Source organism: Zalophus californianus, chromosome 5, assembly GCF_009762305.2.
Source record: "Zalophus californianus isolate mZalCal1 chromosome 5, mZalCal1.pri.v2, whole genome shotgun sequence".
Classification (NCBI taxonomy): domain Eukaryota; kingdom Metazoa; phylum Chordata; class Mammalia; order Carnivora; family Otariidae; genus Zalophus; species Zalophus californianus.
In genome coordinates this window covers 28,748,849-28,772,204 of record NC_045599.1, presented here as the reverse complement: position 1 = coordinate 28,772,204, position 23,356 = coordinate 28,748,849, and the positions used below count along the sequence as shown (strand labels likewise).

Below are 23,356 nucleotides of genomic sequence, written 5' to 3'. Positions count from 1 at the left end.
TCTCTAAGAGACCTGGGATGCCTTCGCCCTCATCCAACTGGCAGCAGAGAAGAGGAACTCTACCAGCTACCAGGACTGGATACAGCTCTCCAGGTCCCTGAGGACAGGCCACGGACACAGGCAGTGCTGAAACCCCGTGGGAAACCGCACCTCTCAGGGGCCTCTGCTAGCAAGGATCCCAGGCTGGGGTTTCTCAACCTCTCCGCACTGGGGTTGCACTTCTGCAGTGGGAAATTACATTTCCATTTTCTTTTCTGAAGGCAAAAAGGAAGAAAGCAGCGACACAGATGAATGACGTGGCGCGTCACACCCCTGGACTGCAGCTGTAACTGCCAACCCCAGGCCCACACTGCTCACACCCACATGCTCCTGAGAGCTCACAGCTGCAATGTCACACGCAGATGGGCCCCTGGCAGAAAGGTAGGTGAAGGTCAGGGGGACTGGAGCCACACAGCCAGGGGAGAGGGCCTGGTGGGGCAGGGAGCAGGGCCCCTGCTGGCTCCTCGCCAGGCGCCTCTCTGAGTGTCTTCCTACAGTCCCACCCCAGAGACGGCACCGGGAGGGCTGCTTTCTGCTTCCCCAGAAAACCTGGGCAGTCCTGGAGACAGCGTGAGGGCCTCGTCAGGGGCTCTGCCCTGGCCGGGGATTTCTGTCAGCTCTGGAGTGCTAAGCGGAGCGGAGGAGTAACGTCTCCCGAGCAGTGGTGAGGCCTAATTTCTGCGGGATTCTCTCAGGATCCTTGCGCCGTGGGATCGAGTCCCAGAAGTGAACTCCGAATTTCTGGCCAGGCCCGAGGACTTGGACACCCAGCTTGGCAGTCCTGGGCCCAGCTTACCTTTCGTACTTCAGGAGGAGGTTTCCTGCAGGCTGGGGCTTGGGATGTGGACGGAGACACGTGTATGTCCGCGCTTTAGGGAGAGGGAGGGTCCTGAGGGGCCCGGCCCTCAGTATCCGAGTGGAAGGTCCTCACCATTTGCCGACTTCAGCCAGAAGGTAGAAGGGGCCGAGGGTCTGGGACTCAGACTACCTGTGACAGGCTTCCAGTCCCACAGCCCATAAGGACCAGGCTCTCATTTGCAGTATACCAAAACCTGATCTCACAGGATTTTCATGTGTGTGTGAGCATCTCCTCATTTAGCCATTTGGCAAATGTGCCCCCAGACAGATGTTGTGGCCGGGCCCGGTGAGCACGGGGCAATGGGACACAGAGCAGCCGCTCAGACCCCAGCCTGCCCCCGGGGGCCCTCAGAGACAGCAGGAGGAGCAGAGCTCAGGGAAGACGGGACAAGGACTCAGGTGACTCTGGTGTGTTATGAGAAGCTGTGCTGAATGGGGGTGTCCAGAGAGGGGCAGAGAGAGGAAAAGAGCTTCATAGGAGAGGCCACATTTGAAATGGGTCTTTAAAGATGAGCGGTATTTGGGCAGAGTTTGGGACGGAAGATGCCTTCTCAGCAGAGAAAATACTGTAAGCCAAAGCCTGGTGCCGGGAATGTATAGGATTAGTCACTCAAACCCACTCATCCCTTGCTTCCCACTGAAGGCGGTGGCAGGTTCCTCACCATATGGGGTTGGTGGATGTGCCAGAGAGTTTATATTCCTCCAATCCACGCGGGAGCAAAGCCGACTGTTGTAAGCAGCCTTACTGCATGTGCCAGTAAGATTCTAAAGGACAAATTACCAGAGGTGGAGTGGCTGGGACAAAGGACATGTGCCTTTCTCACCATGGCAGCCTTGTTACTTGGCCTCTGCAGAGCCCCTGTTGCTTCTTGAGTGAGATCTCCCAGCACCCTCCACCTTCTTCCTCAGGATCTGCCTTCTGCCCATATAGTGAGACATTCATGCCCAAAGTGCACTTGGCGTGGTGCCAGGCCCACTTGGAACATGCTAGCTGTTTTTATTCTTTCTCTGGGTCTCCAGGCAGCCTTTCTGGGCCCCCAGGAGCCAGCTGGGCTTCCTGATTCTGTGTCTGTCCACAATTCCTGCTGCTAGAAGCCTCTGTCTCCTCCACCACCTGGGCGTTCTGGAGGTCAGCAGCTTCTTCTCCTGTTGCCTCTGCTCATTCCCAGCAGCTGATCAGTGCCTGGCTCAGGCAAGGGCTCAGCAAGGGTTTTTTGTGTGACTATTGGATACAAGGAAGGTGTATCCTATCTGCCTGTCCTTCCCTTCCCGGGAAACAGGGCCAGATTGTCTCCAAATGACAGTAGGCCACCAAAACCACAACATGCAAGCTGGTAGGCCTTATACCTTGCAAAGACAAGGACAGGCATTCTTATATTACAGAAAAGAAAGCTAAAGCTCAGAGTGGATGAGTGGTTAAGTCCTACTCACAGAGCGTGCTAGAGATGAAGCTGAGGCTAGACCCAGCGGGGCTGACCTTCCACAAGGCTGGAGCCTTGGCACCATCCTGACTTGGACAGAATGACCATACCCACACTCGGTGCTCTGCTCTGTTTGGCTGGAGGTGGTTCAGCATCCCTGAGCTGGGCAAGCATGTCTAGGCTCCAAACCCATTTTTCTGTCTGTGCTCCATCTTTCCCAGGCTCCTGTCCACTGAGAGGGCCCTCACGGTCCTGCATGTGAGCCTGCATCACCCCGCACAGGACCCGGACATCTTTGCCAATGTCCCAGCACGGTGGCAGCATGACACCAGCCCGCTTCTGGTGGGGCGCAGCCTAGATGCCCACCTCCGGCTACAGCTCCCCTGCCTCTCCCGCAGACACCTGTCGCTGGAGCCCTACCGGGAGAAGGGCAGCGCTCTGCTGACCTTCTGCCTGAAGGCCCTGAGCCGCAAGGGCTGTGTGTGGGTCAACGGACTGACTCTGAGGTTCCTGGAGCAGGTTCCCCTGAGCATGGTCAACAGGGTCGCCTTCTCCGGCATCCAGATGGTGGTCCGCATAGAGGGAGGCACCTCCCTGGAGGCTTTTGTCTGCTGCTTCCATCTCAGCCCCTCGCCCCTGATTCACAGGCCCCAGGCTGAGGAGACTGACGAATGGGAGAGTACCTCCCAGGAGCAGCCTCCCCCAAGTTCAGGGCATTGGGCTCCAGGTCACCTGGGGCTTCTCCATGGCCCTTCCCTGCCAAGCCCTGGAGGAGGAGCAGAAACACAGCTCTAGAAGACCTCAGACAGTGCTAGCCCCACCGGCTGCCCAGAGCAAGCCTCACCCATAAGAGGACTTGAACTCTTGGAGCGACCCCACGCGAGGTTAACAAGCAAGACCTGCTTGGTAATAATGAACTGATCCTGCAAACACGAACAGCCTGGGGTGGGGGAGCGCCCTCCACGGTTACAGCTATGCAAGGTAATGGGAACTTCATATACTTTTAGAGGCCCTGAGAGGTTCTGAGAGCCTCTCTCCAGCCTTTCCCCACATTTCCCTCCTCTTGTCTGCCTAGGAGTTACTTTATGTTGCTAATTTCGCGTGCTGCTTAAGAGCTGGAGTTTGAGGTTTGCACCAGGAATGCGTGGACACATGTAACAATTACGTTTGTGGTAGCTCGGGGTTACCCTGGCCTTTCAAATACCCACAGGCACTCCGGGCTTAGGGAAGCCTGTATTTAATAAACTGCAAGTATTTCATTAAGCTGGCATACCCAATAGGATTCCCCGATCCCCAGACGGGCTGCATGCGTACCACGTTGTCACACAGAGGCGGGGGTGGGGAAATAGAGAAGAGGTGTAAGAGGAAATTGGAAAGGTGGGGGCTCACATTTCTGGAAAGGATGTGGGCAGAGCTCAGGGTTTCCTGGGGCTGGGGAGCTGGGGGCTGGGCCTGCCTGGAAATCCATTGACCCGGTCATCCTTGAGTTCCCTCACTATCATTTCTGGATCAAAGCCTTGGCTGATCAGAGGGCCAGGTCTTCAGGGAAAGGTAGCTGCCCAGAGCAATGGGCTCTTTCAGGACTAATTCTATGAGAGGGTGAGGAGGGAGGTTGTGGTAGAATTTAGCTCAGCCGTTATTTTACTCAAAGTGGGTCATAGACCAATGGGGGTGGGGTAGTCCTCCAAAACTAAGGGACAACTAGTGAGTCCTGTGGGCCAAGGATGGGACAGCTTTCTCAGTGAACAGGGGAGCTGAGCACAGCCCCCACTCTCCATGTCATCCTAGTGGCAGTGGGGGTTGGAAGTGTCGTTTAGAAACAGCGTTCACCTGTGTAAAGAAGGGAGGGGCCTACAAACTCAGGTGGTCGTCATCATCCTAGAGCCTGCTCCAGGATATGAGGCCATGGTGTTGCCAACCAGCCGGCTCACAGCCTCAGGCCTCTTACCACGTCCAACAAGGCTTTCGACACTCTCTACTTCCCACCCGAGAAGAAAAACCCTTTTGCACCCCAGGCAGGCTACAACGAGATTCAGCTGCACTGCCAATTCTTCCCGGGGAAGATAGTGCGCAGAACCCAGGCCTGTTCTGGCTGGGGAAACTTCCCTTCTAATAGGGAATAAGGCAAGGACACTGAGATTATAGCCACAAGGCACAGGAGGGCAAGGGCTGCAAAGAGAGGGGGCTGTCCAATACAATGAATGGCCCCTCGGGGCCCCCAAGCAGTCCTTCACTCAGTCATTCAACAAACTTTCACCAGATGTGAGGCAAAGCCCCAGGAACCCACAGTGAACTAGGCAGGCAAAGTCCCTGCCCTCAGAGAACTTATGTGGGCTCATGAAAGACACCTGTGGAGGAGTTAATCACTTCATTATTTGATCACCACTGTTACTGGTGCCGTAAATGTGTTTTCTGTCTTCCAGCTGGGGTTAGCATTCGCTGTACCATTAAGTGGCCATGTCTGCTGAGTGCATACTGTGTGCGCAGTGCTTTGCCAGGTGCCGTGTGCCTTGCTCAGCTGAATCCTCAAAACACCCGGATAGATCATGGTATTAGCACATTGTATCGACGAGGAAATCAAGACTTAGAAAGGGTATCTTGCCCAAAATCATGTCACTCACTAGCTGTGTGATCTTGGGCAAGTGACTTAGCCTTCTCTTGTCTCCATTTGTCCCGCTGAAAAGTGGGTAAGATAATAGTACCCATCCACCAGGGATGTTATACGGTCTTAGGAGGGGGCACGTGTAAATCTTGTAGGGAAACATCTGTCACACAGTAGGCACTCAGTACGTGTTAGATACCTACCATGGTGAGACCTAAGAGAGGGAACATAATAGGTCTATATCCAAGGGCTCACCTGGGATGCATATATAGAGCTAGAGGAGGTTGGAAGCCTGGCAGACCGGCTGCAGAGCCCAAGAGCGCACCTGCATTCTGTGATCACCTGATAAAGGGTTTTGTCTTTGCCAGAGACCCGGTGGGCAGTCAGGAGGGGGCTTTCACCTGTTGCTTACACCAGAAGGCCCAGTATTCAGAGTTTGTAGGATGGGAGACACCCTGTGTGTCCCACTGTTTTGGAACCGCCTTTATATTTCACACACAGATCCTCAGTGTAGCGATGATCCCTCCAGAGACCAAGATGTTCCCCCAACTCGGCTAGGGAGCAGCAGTACACTTACAGAACTGGGAACCCACAGCCTGGACACTGCACCTGATCTTCGAAGGCAGAAGAGAGGAAGCTGGCTGGGGCCATGCACCCTGGAGTCCCAGGGGGCAACTCCCCCACTGCCATTGGGAGGGGTCCTCTCCCCTCCAGGAAGCAGCAGCAACCCCTCCCAGCTGGGGGTCTCTGAGAAGAGACAGGCTGCCTCCCAATGAGGAGTCTAAGATTCAGAGTCAGGCGTCCCGGCATCCCTCCGGGACCACAGGATGAAGTGCAGGGCAGGCTGAAGGACGTGAGCCAGAGACAGGGTGGGAGGGAGCCAAGACACATCCCGCTTGTTTCAGACTCTGTTGATTCACAAACTCTCCTTGCAAACCTCCCTGCTTGCCTCGCACCAGCAGCAAAGCTCTGCTCCAGGCTAGATTCCATTTTTCTTGAAGTAGAGAACCGCTCAAATCACCAGGTCCCTGTACCCACTCCCATTTTCACACCTGATACCCCTTTCCTTGGCCTGCAGAGACAGCTTGAGCAGGTCGCAGAGACCTTGCCAGCAGTGAAAGCTTTCTCTAGCTCCCACGCGTGCGGGGCAGTGCACGCTGGTGAGGGGGTGCGTGTGCACGCCCGCACTGACACAAGCCATTTGCGCCTGCTGGGGTGCCTCCCGGCCGGGGCCTGGGTTGGAATTCCTGCTCTACCGTGCACTAGTTCTGTGATCTTGAAAGAGGGACTGAATTTCCCTGCTCCTCAGTTTCTTCTGGAAACCAGGGAAGGTAAGGGCTGGCCGTGGTGGTAAAATGAAGCACCGTATATAAAGCACCTAGGGCAGCGCCTGGCACATAGTAAGTGCTCGATTGTCGAGTTAGCTTTCATTGTCCAGTTCAAAGGACTGAATCGAATGCAGGTAGGCCCAGAGTCTCAGCTCACACACACATACACATCCGCTACAAAGAGCTACATCAATTACACTCAGGCATCCCCCAGAGCACTACAATTCTCTGAGACCACGTCTGGAAACCTAGAAAATCATCCCCTGTGCCCTTTCAGGCATTTTAACCCTCCTGATCCTCTGCTTTTCCAAAACAGGAGTCTTCCCAACCTGTCTGTGAGACACTGCAGCCCCTTGAGCCCCGTTTTGAGGGAGACCCGAGGACGCCCCGTAAATATGCAGGGCTCTGAGGCACGAGCAAGCACCGTGAGGCTGTGATGGCAGACACATTAGACAGCACAGTCCTGGCTGTGGCCTAGAGCAAGGGAGGCCACAGCTGGGCACCGGCAGTTCCACGTGGACATCAGAATGCTGTAGCCATCGTTTTTGTCGACGAGCCCTGTGAGACTCCGGGCTCCACAGAGATGAGGACCACGGGTTGTCTGCCGTTGTGTTCCTGGTGGCCCTCAGGGAGCTGGCCAGAGAACGGCTGGACAGACGGATGGGCAAGGAAGCGGTCATGAGCCAGGCAGGCGAGGGCATGGCCGAGGCTTAATAGTGATGGGACAAGAGATGGGCCGGCCAGCTGGGGCAGCAAGGCCCCGAAGCCGTGGGCAGAGAGTAAGTCTCTGCCTGCTCTAGGCCCCGGTGGGGAGAGCCCCGAACCTCTAGCTGGGGCAGAACGCAGCTGGTGCTTCTCCCCGGTGCTTGACCCTCTGCAGCCCAAACCAACCAGAACTGTGGGTTTTGGGAATTCTGTGCGACAGCTGCGGGAGGTTGACAGATCTGACAGGTCCCCAAGTCACTGAGGATAGCTCTCAGGCAGCACTTCCTGCCCTAAGCAGAAGCACAGAGACGCCCCCCAGGAGGCCCTGGGAGGGGCTCCAAGCTTGAGCAGTCACGAGTTGGGCTGGCAGGAGTGAGTCGGGGCCCCTGACGCTCACCACATTTCCATGGGATGTGGTTTGACCCCTCTGCTCCACCCCCGTACAGTGGAGGCCAACCTCCACATAGCCCCCCCCCCCCACCGCCCCACGCTAGGAACACACTGTCTCCCTAAGCCAACACCCCACCTGCACAGACCAGAGCTCTCCCATCAAGAGATTCCCTGTGGTACAGAAAGCTAAGAGGTCACACTACGGGAGGCATCCGCATTTTCAAAGAAAGGACTGGAGAGGGTGATGTCTACTCTGAAGGAGTAGGTTTCGTTGTAGAGAGAGTGGCATTAAAGGTTTCACAGGAGACCAATAAAGGAAACATTTCCCTTTCCCCTCAAATGGACAGTCACTTCATCAGTGTATAAAGCAAGACGTAGTGAGGGCCTGGCTCAAGGTCTGCCTGTGACTAAGTAGAGCTGAGACAGGGTTCTAACAGAGCGGGGAGTGGACTCTGCCTAACAGCCCACCGAGCGGCCAGGCTGCTGTCAGCAAAGACATGTGCAGAAGCAAGTAAGGCCCATGCAGTGTGGACGGTTCCTCGCCACCCCCACCCTGGGCTGTGCAGGGGAGACCTGCCTCCCCCTGTACCTACTGTGAGAGCTCCGTTCTCCCCGCTCAGCTTCCAGCCCCTGACAGCTGGTGGTGCTGATGTTGCTGTCAGGTCAGCTGGTCCCCATACCGGACCCTCTAGCTCTCTGTCGCTGGGGCAGCCCTGCCCACATCCTTGTGCTCAGGTCGTTGGCCAGCACACGAGGCCCGGACCCGGGCAACGCTTCGGGAGGGCAGCAAACAGACCCAGCTGCTCTGCCTCTAAGAGGAGATGCCAAGTTAATGAACTCTATTCACGTTGCAGGGCTGTGATCCCTTTTACCTTGAACATGAACTCACGGGCGGATTAAAGTGAACTAAAACCTACCATTTGAGTTACATTCTCAGCTGATTGGAAACATGCATTACCTCCCCATGACCGGGCCGCGAGAAGGGAAGTTATTATTTTTCTTTTAGAGTTTGTAAACTCTTTATGACTGAGGCAGCTTTAATCCTGCTGGGGGAAAAAATGATCCGGGAATAAATTGCTCTCATTTACCTTTGTTTTCCAATCACATGCTCCAGTGGGAACAAAACATCCTAAGTGAAGGGATGTGGGAAGCCAGGTGATCCCCGACAGAAGAGTTTAATTATTTTCCTCTTGAAGCACGTGAGCTGAAAAGGCTTCTAAGTGCCGTTTGGCATGGGGTTTGTTCCACAAAAATGTGCACTCCTCCGATGATGCCTGTTCTCCCCGAGCTCCTACTATTTTCTGCCTCTTCTTTCCAGGGACAGGTAGCCTCCATCTCACCACCGTGCCCGGCTCCAGACCTTTGGGAACCAGGAAGGAGCCCGAGAAAGGGCAGATTTGAATAAAGATCAAATCACAGTCCTGGAAGGAGGGAAAGACTCACGGGGCCTGGAATTCTGAAGGGGGCTTTCTGTCCTCCTCTGTTGTTTCTCTGATCCTCTGTGTTACCTAACACAGAAATTACACAGAACAGGTACCGAGCAAAACCATCATGACGCCCAGGCTCTAAGCCAAGCATTCTAACTGCTGGAAGGAGCCCCAGCTGAGACATCTGCCTCGCCTGCCTTTAAAGATGCAGAGGCAGGGGGCAGGGGGGTGGGGAATCATCACAATAAAGCAGAGACAAGGGCCTTCCAAGGGAGAGCTTGGTCAGGCAGCCAGCCATGGGGTTTCCATAATTGCTTCTCTGAGGGATCAGGACGCCATGATATTATTCTTCCGTTCATCCACAGCTTGCTGCACATGGGTTAAGAAGATGGATCCTATTAGGTCACCTTGCTTGGGGGAAGGAGGGTGGGGGTAGAAGAGGGTGCGTTTCAGGATCCAGTCAAGAAAACAAAAACCACTCTATGTATTTTAAAAATGTAACTCAGGGAATGAAGTACACAGGCGATGTATCTCAGAAATCAGCCAAAGCCAGGAGTTGCTACCACGGCTCACTCCCACTCTGGGGGCTCCAGAGGCAACCGAGAGCAATCCAGAGCAGACGCTGCCCGGCATAGAGCTAGAACGACTGTGAATTTTCTCTGCAGAAGCTGGGACCTCAGAGGCAGAGGGCATCCGGAGGGGGCTGGAGCCAAAGAGGAGATACACCTGCTGCTAGAGACTGCCCCCCTCCCCCCAAGGCGAGATGCTGAGAGAGAGGGTGAAATATCCTGGCTTCTCCCCTTGCCCACCCCCCGTGGGCTGAATGCAGCAGAAGGAAGCTGACGAGCAAGCCTGGGGAATGCACCCCGAGGGGTGGACCCCCTGCAGTACAAAGCAGGGGAGAGAAGAGAGAGAGACGGGCCTGAGGGCCAACAGTCAAGGCCAGCTCAGGGACTATGCCCACTGCAATGTGCCTGAGCCCCCGCCTCAGCCCTGGGCCACCAGAAAGGGAGACAAAAGGGGGCCCAGCATGGAGGGCTCCGCTCCACTGCCTGGGGGCCTCCTGGAGGCAAAAGGGAAACACAGATCACCCTCCCATAGGTCACCCCAACCACATAACCTTTGGCGTCAGTAAGAAAGGAAAGAGGGGACGCGAGAGGACAGGAACCGTCCAGTGAGGTCCAGAGAAGAGCTGGGTGCAGCCGTCCTGGCCTAGCCCAGACGATCCTCCAGGGGTGCCTGCTTTGAAACCCCCTCTCTTCCCATCCCAGAGGCAGGGCAGCAGAGGAGGGGCCAAATCCCCACTGCCCTCCAGGTACTGACTCTAAAACTCGCATCATCCCCCAAGCCACTGATCCTCAGGTACGAAATGGGAACGCTCTCCGCGCCTCCCTCCCCTCCGTGGAGACTGGAGCACACATATGTGGAGAATGGAGCTCAGCATGCACACCTTGGGAATGCTCAATGAATGCCAGCTATTAATGTTGACTGCCACCTCTCCCCAAATATTTCTTCCTCCGGAAAGCTCTCCAGCCTCTTCTTCTTCTTCTTTTTTTTAATTTTTTAAATTTATTTTTGTGAAAGAGAGAGTAAGCACGAGTGTGGGGGGGTAGGGGACAAGGGAGAAGCAGACTCCCCGCTGAGCAGGGAGCCCAATGCGGGACTCAATCCCAGGACCCTGGGATCATGACCTGAGCCGAAGGCAGACTCTTAACCAACTGAGCCACCCAGGCGCCCTCTCCTGCTTCTTTCCACAAAGGAATCACCTCCCTCCTAGCTCCAAGCCTGTCTGGGGACACTCAGAGGGGTTTTCGGGCAGTGATCCCTGGTATCAACCACGAGAGGTATTTCCTCAGCTGGGAATACGTGTTCTTGCTGTGCACGCTGCGCCATGCCAGGGCCTCCCCGCCAACACAGCCCCGAGTGAGGCACAAGCGTGCAGACCTGTCTGTGGATGGAACAGCCCCCTGGTGCACAGTACGTCCTCAGTAAGAGTCTGTTGCCTGAACGACAAGAAAATAAGCTGGGAGAAGGAATTCGGGTGGGGTAAAAGACCTTTAAGGAATGAGGCTTTGAGAAGAACCTCAAATCACAACAAACTGGCCGGTTGAACAGGGTAAAATGCACCTTAAACAACTAATTACTCAGGAGGGGAAGAGGCCAGAGTGAGTGGTTTGCTCAGTGAATGGAGTCACTGTATCTATTGGACCCTGAGCCCAGGAAGCAAGGACAAATCCCCGCAAGGCCATGCAGGGCCCACACCCCTGATTCTTCTGCTCTCTGCCAATAGGTTTTCCTGTTTCCAGATGAGTCCGATCTCCCTGGCTCACCACAGGTGCCCAGCCCACCACCATCCAGAAACACACGCATGAGGTGCAGTGCTCCCAAGACTTGGACCTCTGCCCCGGGGAGCACTGGGAGCAAGCAGGCTGGATGCTTAATGTCAGAGGTTTCCAGAATCAGCCTTGGGCCTCATTACTGAGGAACACATGGTCCCCTGTGGACACTCGTTGGAGGCCAATGAGGGAAGTGAATAATCAGGGGGCTCCATCTTTCACTTTTGTGTTCCGCTTCCCCTGGGCCTGCGGTTGCCGTGCAGATTTCAAGTTGAAACGTCAGGAAACCTCCTATGGTTTGACTTCTCCTTCCCTGTTCCACCCCCGCCACACACACACAGACTCACACACATGCCTGCCTCTGGTCTCTGTCAAGCACCCTGGGGAAAGCGTTGGTTAGAAACCCACAGAACAATTAGGAGCTGTGAGTTTGACTCCCTCAGTTAAAGAAATAGACAATACCTCCACTGGAGATTCTCAGCAGGCTTTACAAAACCAGGGCGAATGTTCTGGCTCAGCTCAGGGGAAACAGAAGCTGAGGAGAGATCTCATTATAAGAATGGTAAGGGGTATTTGGAGGAGGCCAGAATGTTCTGAATGAAGAAATGCCATATACCCTAGACACAGGGTCCTGGGGATGCTGGAAGAGCTAAGTCTGATGGAGAATGCAGGGGGTTGAAATCTTCCATTGGGCATGGCCGAAAGACTTGGAGAAAGCCACCAAAGGCTCTGCAGCCCTCACTGTGCCAATCTCTAATGTCAGGCATGTGCTGGGAAATGGTTAACCCCCAGCTCTCTGGGGGGTGGGGGAGCTCTGATTGTAAAGCTTGACAATTTCTGGTTTCTGTGATGGAAATTCTCACACCAGGGTCAGTTTCAAGGTATCAGGATGACATCACTGCACCTGGAGCTGGAAAGAGATGCACAGTGAGCACACCGTCTTGTAGCATTTCCACACTCAGATACAATATCTGTCAATACCTCCGGAGCACAGATACAGCAAGATACGGTACAATGTTTAGGAAACAGTGAATTTTTTATTATTTATTTAACTATATTTTTAATATAATTTATTTGACTGTAAGTTCATGCAATTTAATTTTTAATAATGACTGGTTTTTTTAATTTAAATTCAATGAATTAACACATAGTGTATTATTAGCTTCAGAGGTAGAGGTCAGTGATTCATCAGTTGCATGTAACACCCAGTGCTCATTCCATCATGTGCCCTCCTTAATGCCCATCACCCAGTTACCCCATCCCCCACCCTCCTCCCCTCCAGCAACCCTGTTTGTTTCCTAGAGTTAGGAGTCTCTTACGGTTTGTCTCCCTCTCTGATTTCGTCTTGTTTTATTTTTCCTTCCCTTTCCCTATGTTCCTCTGTTTTGTTTCTTTTTTCTTTTTTAAAGATTTTATTTATTTATTTTTTTGAGAGAGAGAGAGAGAGAGAGAGAGAGAAACAGCATGAGAGGGGAGAGGGTCAGAGGGAGAAGCAGGCTCCCTGCTGAGCCGGGACCCCCGATGTGGGACTCGATCCCAGGACCCTGGGATCATGACCTGAGCCGAAGGCAGACACTTAACGACTGAGCCACCCAGGCGCCCCCTCTGTTTTGTTTCTTAAATTATACATATGAGTGAAATCATGTGGTATCTGTCTTTCTCTGGCTGACTTATTTTGCTTAGCGTAATACCCTCTAGTTCCATCCACGTCACTGCAAATGTTAAGATTTCATTCTTTTTGATGGCTGAGTAGGATTCCGTTGTATATTTATACCACCTCTTCTTTATCCATGCATCTGTCGATGGACATCTGGGCTCTTTCCATAGTTTGGCTATTGTGGACATTGCTGCTATGAACATTGGGGTGCAGGTGCCCCTTCCGATCACTGTGTTTGTATCCTTTGGATAAATACCTAGTAGTGCAATTGCTGGCTCTATTTTTAACTTTTTGAGGAACCTCCATACTGTTGTCCAGAGTAGCTGTTTAATAATCAGCTCTTTCAAGACAGTCAGAGGCAGCTCCAGCACAGCCAAATGAAGAAAGTTGCAGCCCCTGAGAACACTGGGCCCGAGGAACAAAAAACCAGTGTGAAAATGCCTTGAGATGATTATGGTGCCTACGGAGAAGGGCTGGGGAGGTCAGGGTGAGCCTTCTAAGAAAACCGTACAATGTTTGGCCATTTAAAAGTGAATGCGTTTATAATTATAACGTTAAACATTTAAAATAATCTTGAGAGGATCTTAAAGATCCCTTGCTACGGATGAGGAAACTGAGATGCACGGAGGGGAAGAGTGCCCAAATCCACCGAGCTGGGAAGTGTGGGGCTCCTGCTCTTGTCCCCACCCCCTCCATCGGTGCGTGCCTGGTGCGGGGTAGCCCACGAGCTCTGGCAGAGCCTCACTGTCAATGCCCACCTAGCCGATGTGACCAGACACGGTTCACGATGGCACTGCTGTGCCGGGATCCTGGAATTAGTCCCCTGGCTTCAAAAGGGGCCAGAGGGTATGAGCCAAGAGGTCATGCTCACTTCTTTCCTGGGATCTCTCTCTCAGAGCTCACGGCAGTACAGGTCGCCTGGCATTTTGAGGTCACCTTCTTTCCTCAGAAGGAAGGAAAAACATCTCTCTGGGCCCCACATCATCCCTCTGCCCTCTTAGACACCAGATGTTGGAGTCTCTGGTAAACTGATCAGCTGGGAGCTGGAGACTTCCAGCTCAATCTCTGGGCTGTAGCCAAATCCCGGGGCCTCCAGGACCCCGAGAGCAGGGCAGTATCTGGTCAGCCACCCAGGCTGCGTTTGAGCATTACCCAGCATCCCTTTGGGGGGCTCAGACAGGCCACCACCCCCACCCCACGACAACCCAGAGCAACAGGCATCGGATTCCCAATGAGATCAGGACCCTTGGTGGAGGCTTGGATCCCAGAGCCAAACTCACATGTGGCTGGAAACCAGTCCCTACAAAATCCTCCAGTGTGAAGTGAGCCCCTCTCGCACCTGCCACCTTCTGCCGGCTTGACTACTACAGCTCTGGCTTCTGGGTAGGAAATGTCCCGTTGTCCAGGCCACATCCCTTCAATCCTCTGTCATTTCAAATTTTCTGGCATGTAGGTTTGGTATGCTTGGCGCTTTATGGCCGTTTGCAGCGTAATTCTGTTCCTGTCCTGCCATTCAATTTGAATTAAATATCAAACAGATGTGAGTCATTTTTTGCTCTTTTTAAAGAAAAAGTTTAATATGAGGGAGCATGCCCTCCTATATGATCAGGAAAGCTGTTCAGAGAAATAAGCCCCTTCAAATTAAAAAAGAATCACATTGGTTAACGTTAAGATGCTTTCAAGTGATGCATTTCGAAGTGCTAAGGGAAGGTGTTTCCAGCAAGCTATAAAGCAGCCAGGAGAAAAGAGGAGAAGATATATGGCCACAGGCCGATGGGGAAATTGGAGCTCAGAGAGGGGGCAACCCCACCTGGGGAGGAAGCTCTAAACTTGGAGATGAGGTTCACAGATGATGGTGGGGGAGGCCATCTTCCCCAAAGACCCGAGGGGTGGGGGGCTCTGCTCTCCGCAGTCTGTGTGGTCAGAGTGGGAAGGGAGTCAGAAGGAGAGTCAGCCTGACCTGGGTGCCCATTCCCCATCCTCACATACTTGCGCCCGTCTGGCACATCTCCCCCTGGCAGTAGTCCCAGGCGTGATGGTATAGTTGAACATGCTGAATGGCTTAATCCCTTGGCCCCCACTGCAGTATCGTGGATAGTAGGGTCTTTGGCCTTTTGTGGGTCTTGGACACCTCTGAAAATGCAGAGAAAGCTATGGCTCTTGTTGGACACAGGAACATGCATGAATTTGCATACAACCTCAGAAGCCCGTGGTCCCCTGATTTAGACCGCCCCGTAGTCCCAAGATAGCCATGGCAAGGAACGTTTTATCACCAAGACACTCAGCCCACAGGACCATGGCCCCTCCGTCACAGAACACGGACCTACATTCTCAAGCACCCATATGCCCGACACCATGCTCAGTCTTTTTGCGTGCTGGAGAAGCTGGTCAGTCTCCAAAACCCCTCTGGCGTCTTGGCAACGTGCATGCCTGGAGCTCAACATTATTGGACCTGCCGCCATTCATGGCTATGAGCCAGGGCTTCTCTGGTGCTGGCTGAGGCACTGAGTGTTTCCATGTGGTCCTTTTACTTACTGTACGTAAAAGGCAGCCCTCCAACTACAGCCGGCTGATTGCAAATGACATTTCCATGTGGTGGGGAAAAGGGCCAGAATGCCTCTGATTCCAGCTGGTTCTGGACAGCCTGGACCTGGAGATGAGGCTCTGCACACCCAACATTTGCCTGTAGGGATGATGTGCAAATGCCCAGAGACCCTGCTCCACAGGGAGCACGAGGCCCTGCTGATGAGAAACAGAACCAACACTTCCTAGAATTCCGCAGACAAAAGAGAAGGTCGAGTGGAGGGATTTAGAGCAAAGAAAAGCTTAGACTTCGGAATCAGACAGCCAAAGTCTGGATCCTGGCTGTACTCCTTACTAGCTCCATGACCTTGGGCAAGAGACAAACCTCTCCCAGCCTCAGTATCTCCCATCCGTAAGCAGGAATACTGCCTGTCTCGTGGGGTGTTTGGGAGAATGAAACCTGGTGATGCATGCGGGGCGCTGAGTGCAGCGCTTGACGTATCGTGAGTGCTCAGGGTTTGGAACTCCAAGCTGGCCAGGCCCCTGTGTGATGGTTCTTGCGGGGACCTAGGGGTGCCGGGAGGTGGGTCAGAATCAGGCTTACCCCAGAAGAAGCCATAGTGATAACCACAGGAGGAGCAGAGATACAAAGGACGGGGGTGTGAGTTACTGTTTCGTAAGTCCTGTCGGGGGGGTGGGGGAAAGGAAGAAGTGCGGGGGGGGGGCGCCTGGGTGGCTCAGTCGGTTGAGCAACTTCCTCCGGCTCAGTTCGTGATCCCGGAGTCCCGGGATCAAGTCCCGCATCGGGCTCCCTGCTCGGCGGGGGGTCTGCTTCTCCCTCTGACCCTCCCCCCCCATGTGCTTTCTCTCTCTCTCAAATAAATAAAATCTTAAAAAAAAAAAAAAAGGAAGAAGCAGGATGGGGGAGTGGAGGAAAGCGGCAGAAATATCTGCAAGTGGTTTTAGAAGAGGAATTGAAATTCACAGGTCATTGCTGCCATTCCAACGGTTACTTGGCATCTGGGGCGACCCAGTACGAAGGAATGGAGAGCCATTCTGAAAGCCCTCGGGGGGAGAGGGAGGTGCCACTGGGAAAGGGTGAGGCCGGGCTCCTGCCCTCCAGGGACTCAGGGCCACATCCAGATTCTAGAAGTGCTCTGAGCGCAGACTGGCAAGGGCTGAGCTGGTCAGAAGAGGTTCCTGGGGGGAGGAAGATGGAGCTACGCCTTGAATGATGGGAAGTATGTTGAACAAGAGAGATGGCCACTCTCGGTGCCTTCGACGTTACCAGGCAGGGGTCCCGGGACAAGGCGGCTGGCTCTCAGGGGTCTCAGTTTAGGCCCTCTCTAGCCCTCAACCTACACAGCCACTTGGGCCAGCCATTCATTTGTGCTTCACGAAGAACAAGAGGTCCCGGCTATAGTGCTGCTCAGGTGCCCAGCCTTAGAGCTCCTCACTGCCGTGAAAACACATTTCTCTCACCCTACAGCTAGGGGCAACCGTGTGCCAGTCAGAGCCCTGGGGACAGCCCTGAGGACCCTCCAACCCTCCTCAGGGGCCCAGGGCAGCACGTGATGTCCTGATGGAGACTTAACCCCATTTTCCCCAGGTTGCCCAGGACACCCTAACCAATGCCAGAACCTCATGAAGGTGGCCGAACACACTCTGATGACCCCATGTCTATGTCCCCCACAGGGGCTGAGCACCAGCTACAGGCTTTTCTCCAGCCTTTGAGATCACATATATCTTGTGCTGGACAGATGACACGAGGTCTCATCCCAGTAGGAACTTGATAATTGACACACATTCATAGCTCTCCCTGTTCTTATTTCATTTTCATTTTATTTTATTTATTTATTTAAAAGATTTTATTTTATTTATTTGAGAGAGAGAGTGAGAGAGAAAGCACAAGAGGGGGTAGGGTCAGAGGGAGAAGCAGACTCCCCACTGAGCAAGGAGCCCGATGTGGGACTCGATCCCGGGACTCCGGGATCATGACCCGAGCCAAAGGCAATCGCTTAACCAACTGAGCCACCCAGGCGCCCTCATTTTCATTTTAAATTATGCATTTAAATATCAAATGACTTAAATATATTTACATAAACAATTACTTGCATGTCCCTCCGATCTCCCTCAAGGTACACATCTTCTGACCATTGTAATTAGGGTGCAAGACTTGTTTTCTTCCTGGGCCTTGTACATGGCTTCATGCTCGTCATCATGATCTTATTGGCTATTCCTTATTACATCAATGACACAGCTCAGTCTACAACCAATTGATGGGCATTTTCATTGGTTACAATTTTTTTTTGTTATGTCTAAATTACTCTACACTGTCCAAAATATAATTTTCCTTTTGAGTGACTCTCTTGGGGTTGTTCCCAGGAGCTGGATACTCAGTTGAGAGCCGCGTGAAGATTCTCTGTGCGCTCATCACAGAGCGTGGGTATCTCATTAATCTGCGTGCCAACACAGCAGAGTTCAGTCCTGTGATGCCCATTAGAAAACTGAGGTGGGTGGAGTGGGGGTGAACATTTGCCTAGAGCCACCCAGTGTATCTCCCTGTGCCATTGCTCAGAATGCCCCTCCCTCCAGGCACACTCTGGGTGGGACAGGACCCCCAAATGCCTTTCCTGGCACAGTGAGTGACCGATGCTGGAAATGCCCCGATGGTGGCATGAAGATATTATGGAAGGAGGAAAGCTGCTTCTTTAGCCTCTGGAACAAGCCCTGCAGATGGCTGTCTCAGACCAAGCCCAAGGCTGCCTCCCCAGCACCTCCAGAGACCCTTTAAACAAGGGAGGGCGTGCTTTGTGGATCCTTAAGCCCTTCGGAAGATGTGCAAATGGGGGCAGGTCAGCCACATGAAGTGTTGGCTACAATGTGTAAACCCCACCTCGGGGCGCTGCTAATCTTTTGGGTCAGGCACAGGGGCTGGGGTGCCTCCTCCCAAGTCGCCCGTGTGGATCCTGTGGCAAGAGCTGGGCAGTCATGGGGCTCCCAGGGCCAGGCGCGGGACCGTTCGCTGGTACCCCTGTCTGTCCTGCCGTGGCCCGAGTGCCCTGTCCAGCCTTCCCTGCAGGCAAAGCCGCAACAGCTGCCGGGCCACAGAAGCCCCGGGCTCACAGGCATCCCTGGCCCCCAATTGTGCCCCTGGGTGAGGTGCACGGGGCTAACCAGAAACACCTGTGTACATGGAATTTCCTGCCCCAGTTCAGCCTTCATTTCCTCCGCCAGTAAAAACGCAAGGCGTGCAAAGGTGAAAGAAACCAGCCAGTCAATCACCCAGACGACGGCCACCAGGGCCGCAGAGACAGGACTTTCTAAATTAAATTTTAATTCCCACCCGATGGCCTGGCCGGGACAGCCATGATTCAAACCGTGCAACCGGCCGCCTCGGCCCGGCAGATGCCCGCTCGGGTCCTCGCAGGAATTCACCTCCCCCCGGGACCAAGGGACGGTGGCGTCTGCCTTGGCCCTCAGGTTGTGGAATGAGACCCTAAGAATGAAAGGGACCCCTTTTCCCTCAACCTCATTGTGCAGCTGCAAAGGCTGCCCAGCTGATTAGCGGCTCACTGCCCCAGGCTGTTTGAATTATTAGGTGCTGGGGAGATCAGAGCCCACCGGTGACTCGGGGGCATTTACCAAGACAACATCAAAGCCCGAGGCACCCGGGGCCAGAGTGTAGGATAATGGTCAGAGCCCGAGGGTCTGTGCTCTGTCCTGGCCCAGCAGGTTTAGGTGAGGAGAGCGTCGTAAAAATGCCTCCGTTTTTCCAGAACATTTTTCCAGCGATTCCTGCCGGGGAGAGGAGGAGGGCCTGGGGCAAGAAGAAGGTCAGTATTGAGCTGCCCATTTTATGGTCATTCCAACTGAAGTGGTGTCTGCGATCATGATCGGCCCGACCGCACAGCCGGCCTGCGAACAGGTCAGCAGACTGAGAATGCCGCTTGGATGGAGTCCTGACTCTCTCCCCCCCATCTCAGCCAGCGATGGGAGGGGCAGGAGAGTGGCCTTGAGAGGCAACACTGAGGTGGCACAGACCCGGTCTCATAGCCCAGCGTGTGCCCTTAACAAGTTACTTCTCCCAGCATCAGGCCCTTGGTGCCTCAACTGGGAAATCACGACAACCCCCCCTCTGTAAGATTGGGAGCACTAAAGGAGTATCCGGAGGCGCTTTACGCTGAGGAATGTGACAAGCCAGGACGCCAGATGAGGCAACCTTTGTCGGATTCTCTGCCAGTGGCAGGTCAGCGACAGTCACCAGGGAAACAGAGGTGAAGACCCTCTCTTCAGGAGCATCTGGCCCCTTTCTGGACATCCCAGGCCCCACTTCCTGTTCAGCCCTGTGTGCAAGACGCACAGCCCCCCCCCCCCCCATCTTTTCTGATTGGTCTCCTCATCGAGGGGGTCAAACACGAAGATGCATCACTGATGAGGGCTGGTGAGCCAGGGGATGGTGAGATCAGTACAAATCCTTCCTAGACCTGGAGAAGCAACCGCTAGGGCAAGCAGCCAGGGGCTGGAGGCCATGACTGGCTCCCTGGCAGAGAACTGCAGAACATTCATTGGGAAATGGAAAGCATCCCAGCTTTTTAATAGCCGCCATCTGCCATCTTTTTAGAATAGCTTTACGATTTTAAAAATAATATAGGCTCATTATAATATACTACAACTACACACCATAACCTAAATGAATCTCACCAACAACACTGAGCCAAAGAAGCCAGATACAAAAGAGTTCACACTGCATGCATGATTCCATCTATATAAAGCTTTAAAACAGGCGAAAGGACTCTGTGGGGTTTAAATCAGGAAATGGGTCATCCTGGGGGTGGGGGTTACTGGAAGGGGACACAGGGGGACTACTAAGAGGTCTGATGTTCTGGTTCTTGATTGGAGTGCTGGTTTTCACAAGTATGTTCACTTAGTGAAACTCCACTGAGCTATATATGCTTATAAACTTTACTGCATGTATGTTATATCAGTAATAAATTTCCTGAAAATAAATTAGTGGGTCTGCGGCAACACTGTGTGTACAAATAGATATAAAACACTAATGATCAGTGTAGAAAATGTGGTGGTTTTTTTTTTCTCCTAAAAAGGGAAAACTTGGGAACAGGTCGCCTCTCTTACCATCCAGAGTTAGTTCCTTTAATATTTTAGTATTTTTTCCTTCACCTCTTCCCATTTTATGGGAATAATGCATGCTTATTTATACATTCAGTACTATTCTTATATAGAAAATTATTTGTACAACTTTTTTTCTTAATATTATATTGTAAGGATTCTTGCATGCATTCTTAATCACTCCTGAAAGTGATCTTCAAGACCCTGTAATACGTCACTGGATGGGCACATCATGCGTTAACCCAGTGGTTCCAAACGCAGTTGAAAATTGCCTCTTCCCTGGGGGCATTTTGCGAAGTCTGGAGACATTTTTGGTTGTCACAACTTGGCGGTGGGGTGGTGACTACTAGCACCTAGTAATCTAGATGCTGCTCATCATGCTGCTAAACATCCTACAAGGCCCAGGATAGCTCCCACTACAAAGAATTATCTGACCTCAAATGTCAACAGCTGAGGCTGAGAATCCCTTGTATAATCCTATCCGTATTGTTATACCTACAGGCTACTTTCAGCTTTTCCTGTCAGGAATAAAGCACCAACCCACCTCCTAGATAAATCATTCTGTGCATCTCTTCCTCCTTAGCTTCAGTTTCTGGGGGCAAGCTCAATGCTATGGCCACTTGAAAGAGCTTGATATGTGCTTCTGGGCTATCTTCCTGAAAGTGGCCTCAGTTTACGCTGACCACCTGACCCTTCCTCCATGTCTCTAGTGATAAACTAGAGACTTTTAGCCTTTTAGAAGCTCACAGACATCCCACACCTAAAGCTGACCCTCTTTGCCTGGCTGCCCTCTTTCACTAGGGCCCATGCGCTTTCTCTTAAAACTTCCTGGAAAAGTGGTCCACGTCCCTCTCCCCTGACCTGTGTCTCTTTCCACCCCCTCAGGGCATCGCAGAAGCCTCCGATGCTCACCACTCCACCGAGACTGTCGTCAGAATACTACAGGGCCCCCCTCCATGAACCAAACATCAATATGGATTTTCAATGCTCAGTGCACCCGACCCTCAGCCACATCTGCCATCGGCAAGCTCCCCAACCTCCATCTCTCTGAGAGGATTGCCAGAGATTCCCAAGCCCACCACCCCTCAGGGCCCATCCTCCCAGGGCTCGGATGCCACCCCTTCTCACCCAGGGGCAAGGGTAACTCCGGCCCAGCCTGCTTTCCCCAACTTGAGACCCGTGTTTTCAAAGGAAAAGATGTAACTTGGCCTCTTTCTGGAGCTAGAAGACTTGAAACGTCCATATTTCACCTTCCCTGGGTGAGCTTTCTAAAACAAAAATCATAACTGCAATGTGTAGACTGGCTTTGAATCCTGATTCATAAAAATCAAAATCAACCTTGAAACAAACACATTTTGGGGACAATGTGGGAAATTTGGTTCTGAACCCAGTATTAGATGTTAAGAAATTCCTGTTAATTATGTGAGGGGTGATAACAATGGTAGTGTAGTTGTGTAAAAAAAAAAAATCTTAATTCATAAAGGATGTACCCTGAACTTTCTAAAGAGGGTGACTTGATTTGCCTTAAAATATTTTAGCAAAGAAGAAATACATTAAGAAAATTTGGAAAAACATTAATAATTGTTCAGTTTAAGTACAGGCTTGTGGAGGTTCACTATTCTCTTCTCTCCACTTTTTATGGAATTTGTCATACTTTCAAAAAAACCCTACAAACCTGACCACAGCGCTCTCCTGCTCAGAATATTCCGGTATTCTCTGCTGCCTAGAGGATCCAGTCTGACCTTGTAAATGTGTCATACCAGCCCAAGGGGTCAGGCCACTTTCCATTCTCCAGCCTCCTGTGCCCTCATCTGTCCCCACATTGACGGATGATCCTCTTCATTGCATGGGAGCATGGGGACTAACCCTGTCCTCTCTGCCTACAAAACTGGCCTACAAAACTGTACTCATTTTCCAAGAGTCTCTTCAAAGTGTCCCCTCATTTCTGATCTTCCCTGAGTCCTCCGGTCTCTGACCCTTCAGGCCAAGCCTCTGGCCCTCCCTCTACACCCCTGCCTTGTCTACCGATCAACTATTTTACAGTGGCCGGTTGTCCTATGTCCCCCATCCGACCCTCACCCCCCTGGGGACCAAGCTCCCTGTGGGGGAGACCTATGTCTTGCTCACTCCCACTTCCCAAGACTGGTGCATTCCCAGAACTTGGTCGGGATTCAGTAGAAGTCAGGGGAGTGAATGAGTGAGCCTCTTTCCCTCCTGGAGATGAACAATAATTACATTTGAGTTTTCCAGGCTGGGTTTTTTCTGTGCTTTTCTCTGGATGGGACATGACTAGAATCGTTTCTGAAAATGAGTTTCAGGAACTCAGAGTAGAAGTATAAACCAAGCTCAAGAAATACTTGAGTTGCCAGGCAACGTAAGGACACAAGCACAAACTCTCAAATATCAGCCCAGAGATGTTTTGTAATTGCTCAGGGTCGTTCTCTTTACTAGTAATCTGATTGCTCACATGCAAGGAAAGGCAGAGTCAATAAATACAGTAAGTCGCATTGGTCACTGGGAGGAGAATGCCAGTACTGAGATCATGTCCCACTGATGAGACAAGTGCAATCCTGACCCTGGTCCTGGGAGAATTAGGGAGAAAGAAGACAGCATGACCAACTCCAGAAGGGGGCGGAACCCCAAGCCACCTCCTGTCTCTGGCCTTTGCTGGAGCCCGCAGACAAGCTTGGCTGGGAAGGGGCAGGCTGGAGAGGGATGCGGAACAGGGCTCCGAAGGCTGGCATAGAGGTGGGCAGATCCCACCGCAAGGCCCTGCAACCCAGAGCCACAGGCTTGGTTGCAGGGTCCCTGTCAGTCCTCTGCTCCCAAGACTGCCACCTTCAGGTACAGCCTGGGGGGACCTGTGTGCCCATCCTCGCTCAGCTGGTGCATGGAGTGGCCTACCTTCCTTCGTCCCAATGTGTAAAATGGGAGTGTCCT

At 52.7% G+C, this 23,356-nt stretch overlaps 1 protein-coding gene across 3 annotated transcripts; it reads left to right on the top strand.

Annotated features, from left to right (window-relative positions):
- The first annotated feature begins 270 nt into the window (after positions 1-270).
- On the top strand, positions 271-8,415 carry TIFAB (TIFA inhibitor). 3 transcript variants are annotated; one of them, XR_004820057.1, is made up of 3 exons: positions 271-420; positions 2,540-3,299; positions 6,565-8,415. XR_004820057.1 is itself a non-coding variant. In XM_027604350.1 (2 exons), the coding sequence occupies exons 1-2, from the start codon at positions 389-391 to the stop codon at positions 3,111-3,113; spliced, it is 606 nt and encodes a 201-aa protein (XP_027460151.1). In that variant the 5' UTR covers positions 271-388; the 3' UTR covers positions 3,114-5,205. The 3 variants fall into 3 exon arrangements, 1 of the variants encoding a protein (XP_027460151.1); XR_004820056.1 differs by lacking the exon at positions 6,565-8,415 and adding an exon at positions 5,422-5,682 and having other exon boundaries at positions 2,540-4,867; XM_027604350.1 differs by lacking the exon at positions 6,565-8,415 and having other exon boundaries at positions 2,540-5,205.
- Positions 8,416-23,356: the final 14,941 nt, after the last annotated feature.

What these genes read in the sequence shown, in the direction of transcription:
- TIFAB (XM_027604350.1), top strand. Translation starts at nt 389, where the DNA reads ATGTCACACGCAGATGGGCCCCTGGCAGAAAG. An exon ending in GATGGGCCCCTGGCAGAAAG is followed by an intron (nt 421 to 2,539) that starts GTAGGTGAAGGT and finishes CATCTTTCCCAG; the next exon opens with GCTCCTGTCCACTGAGAGGG.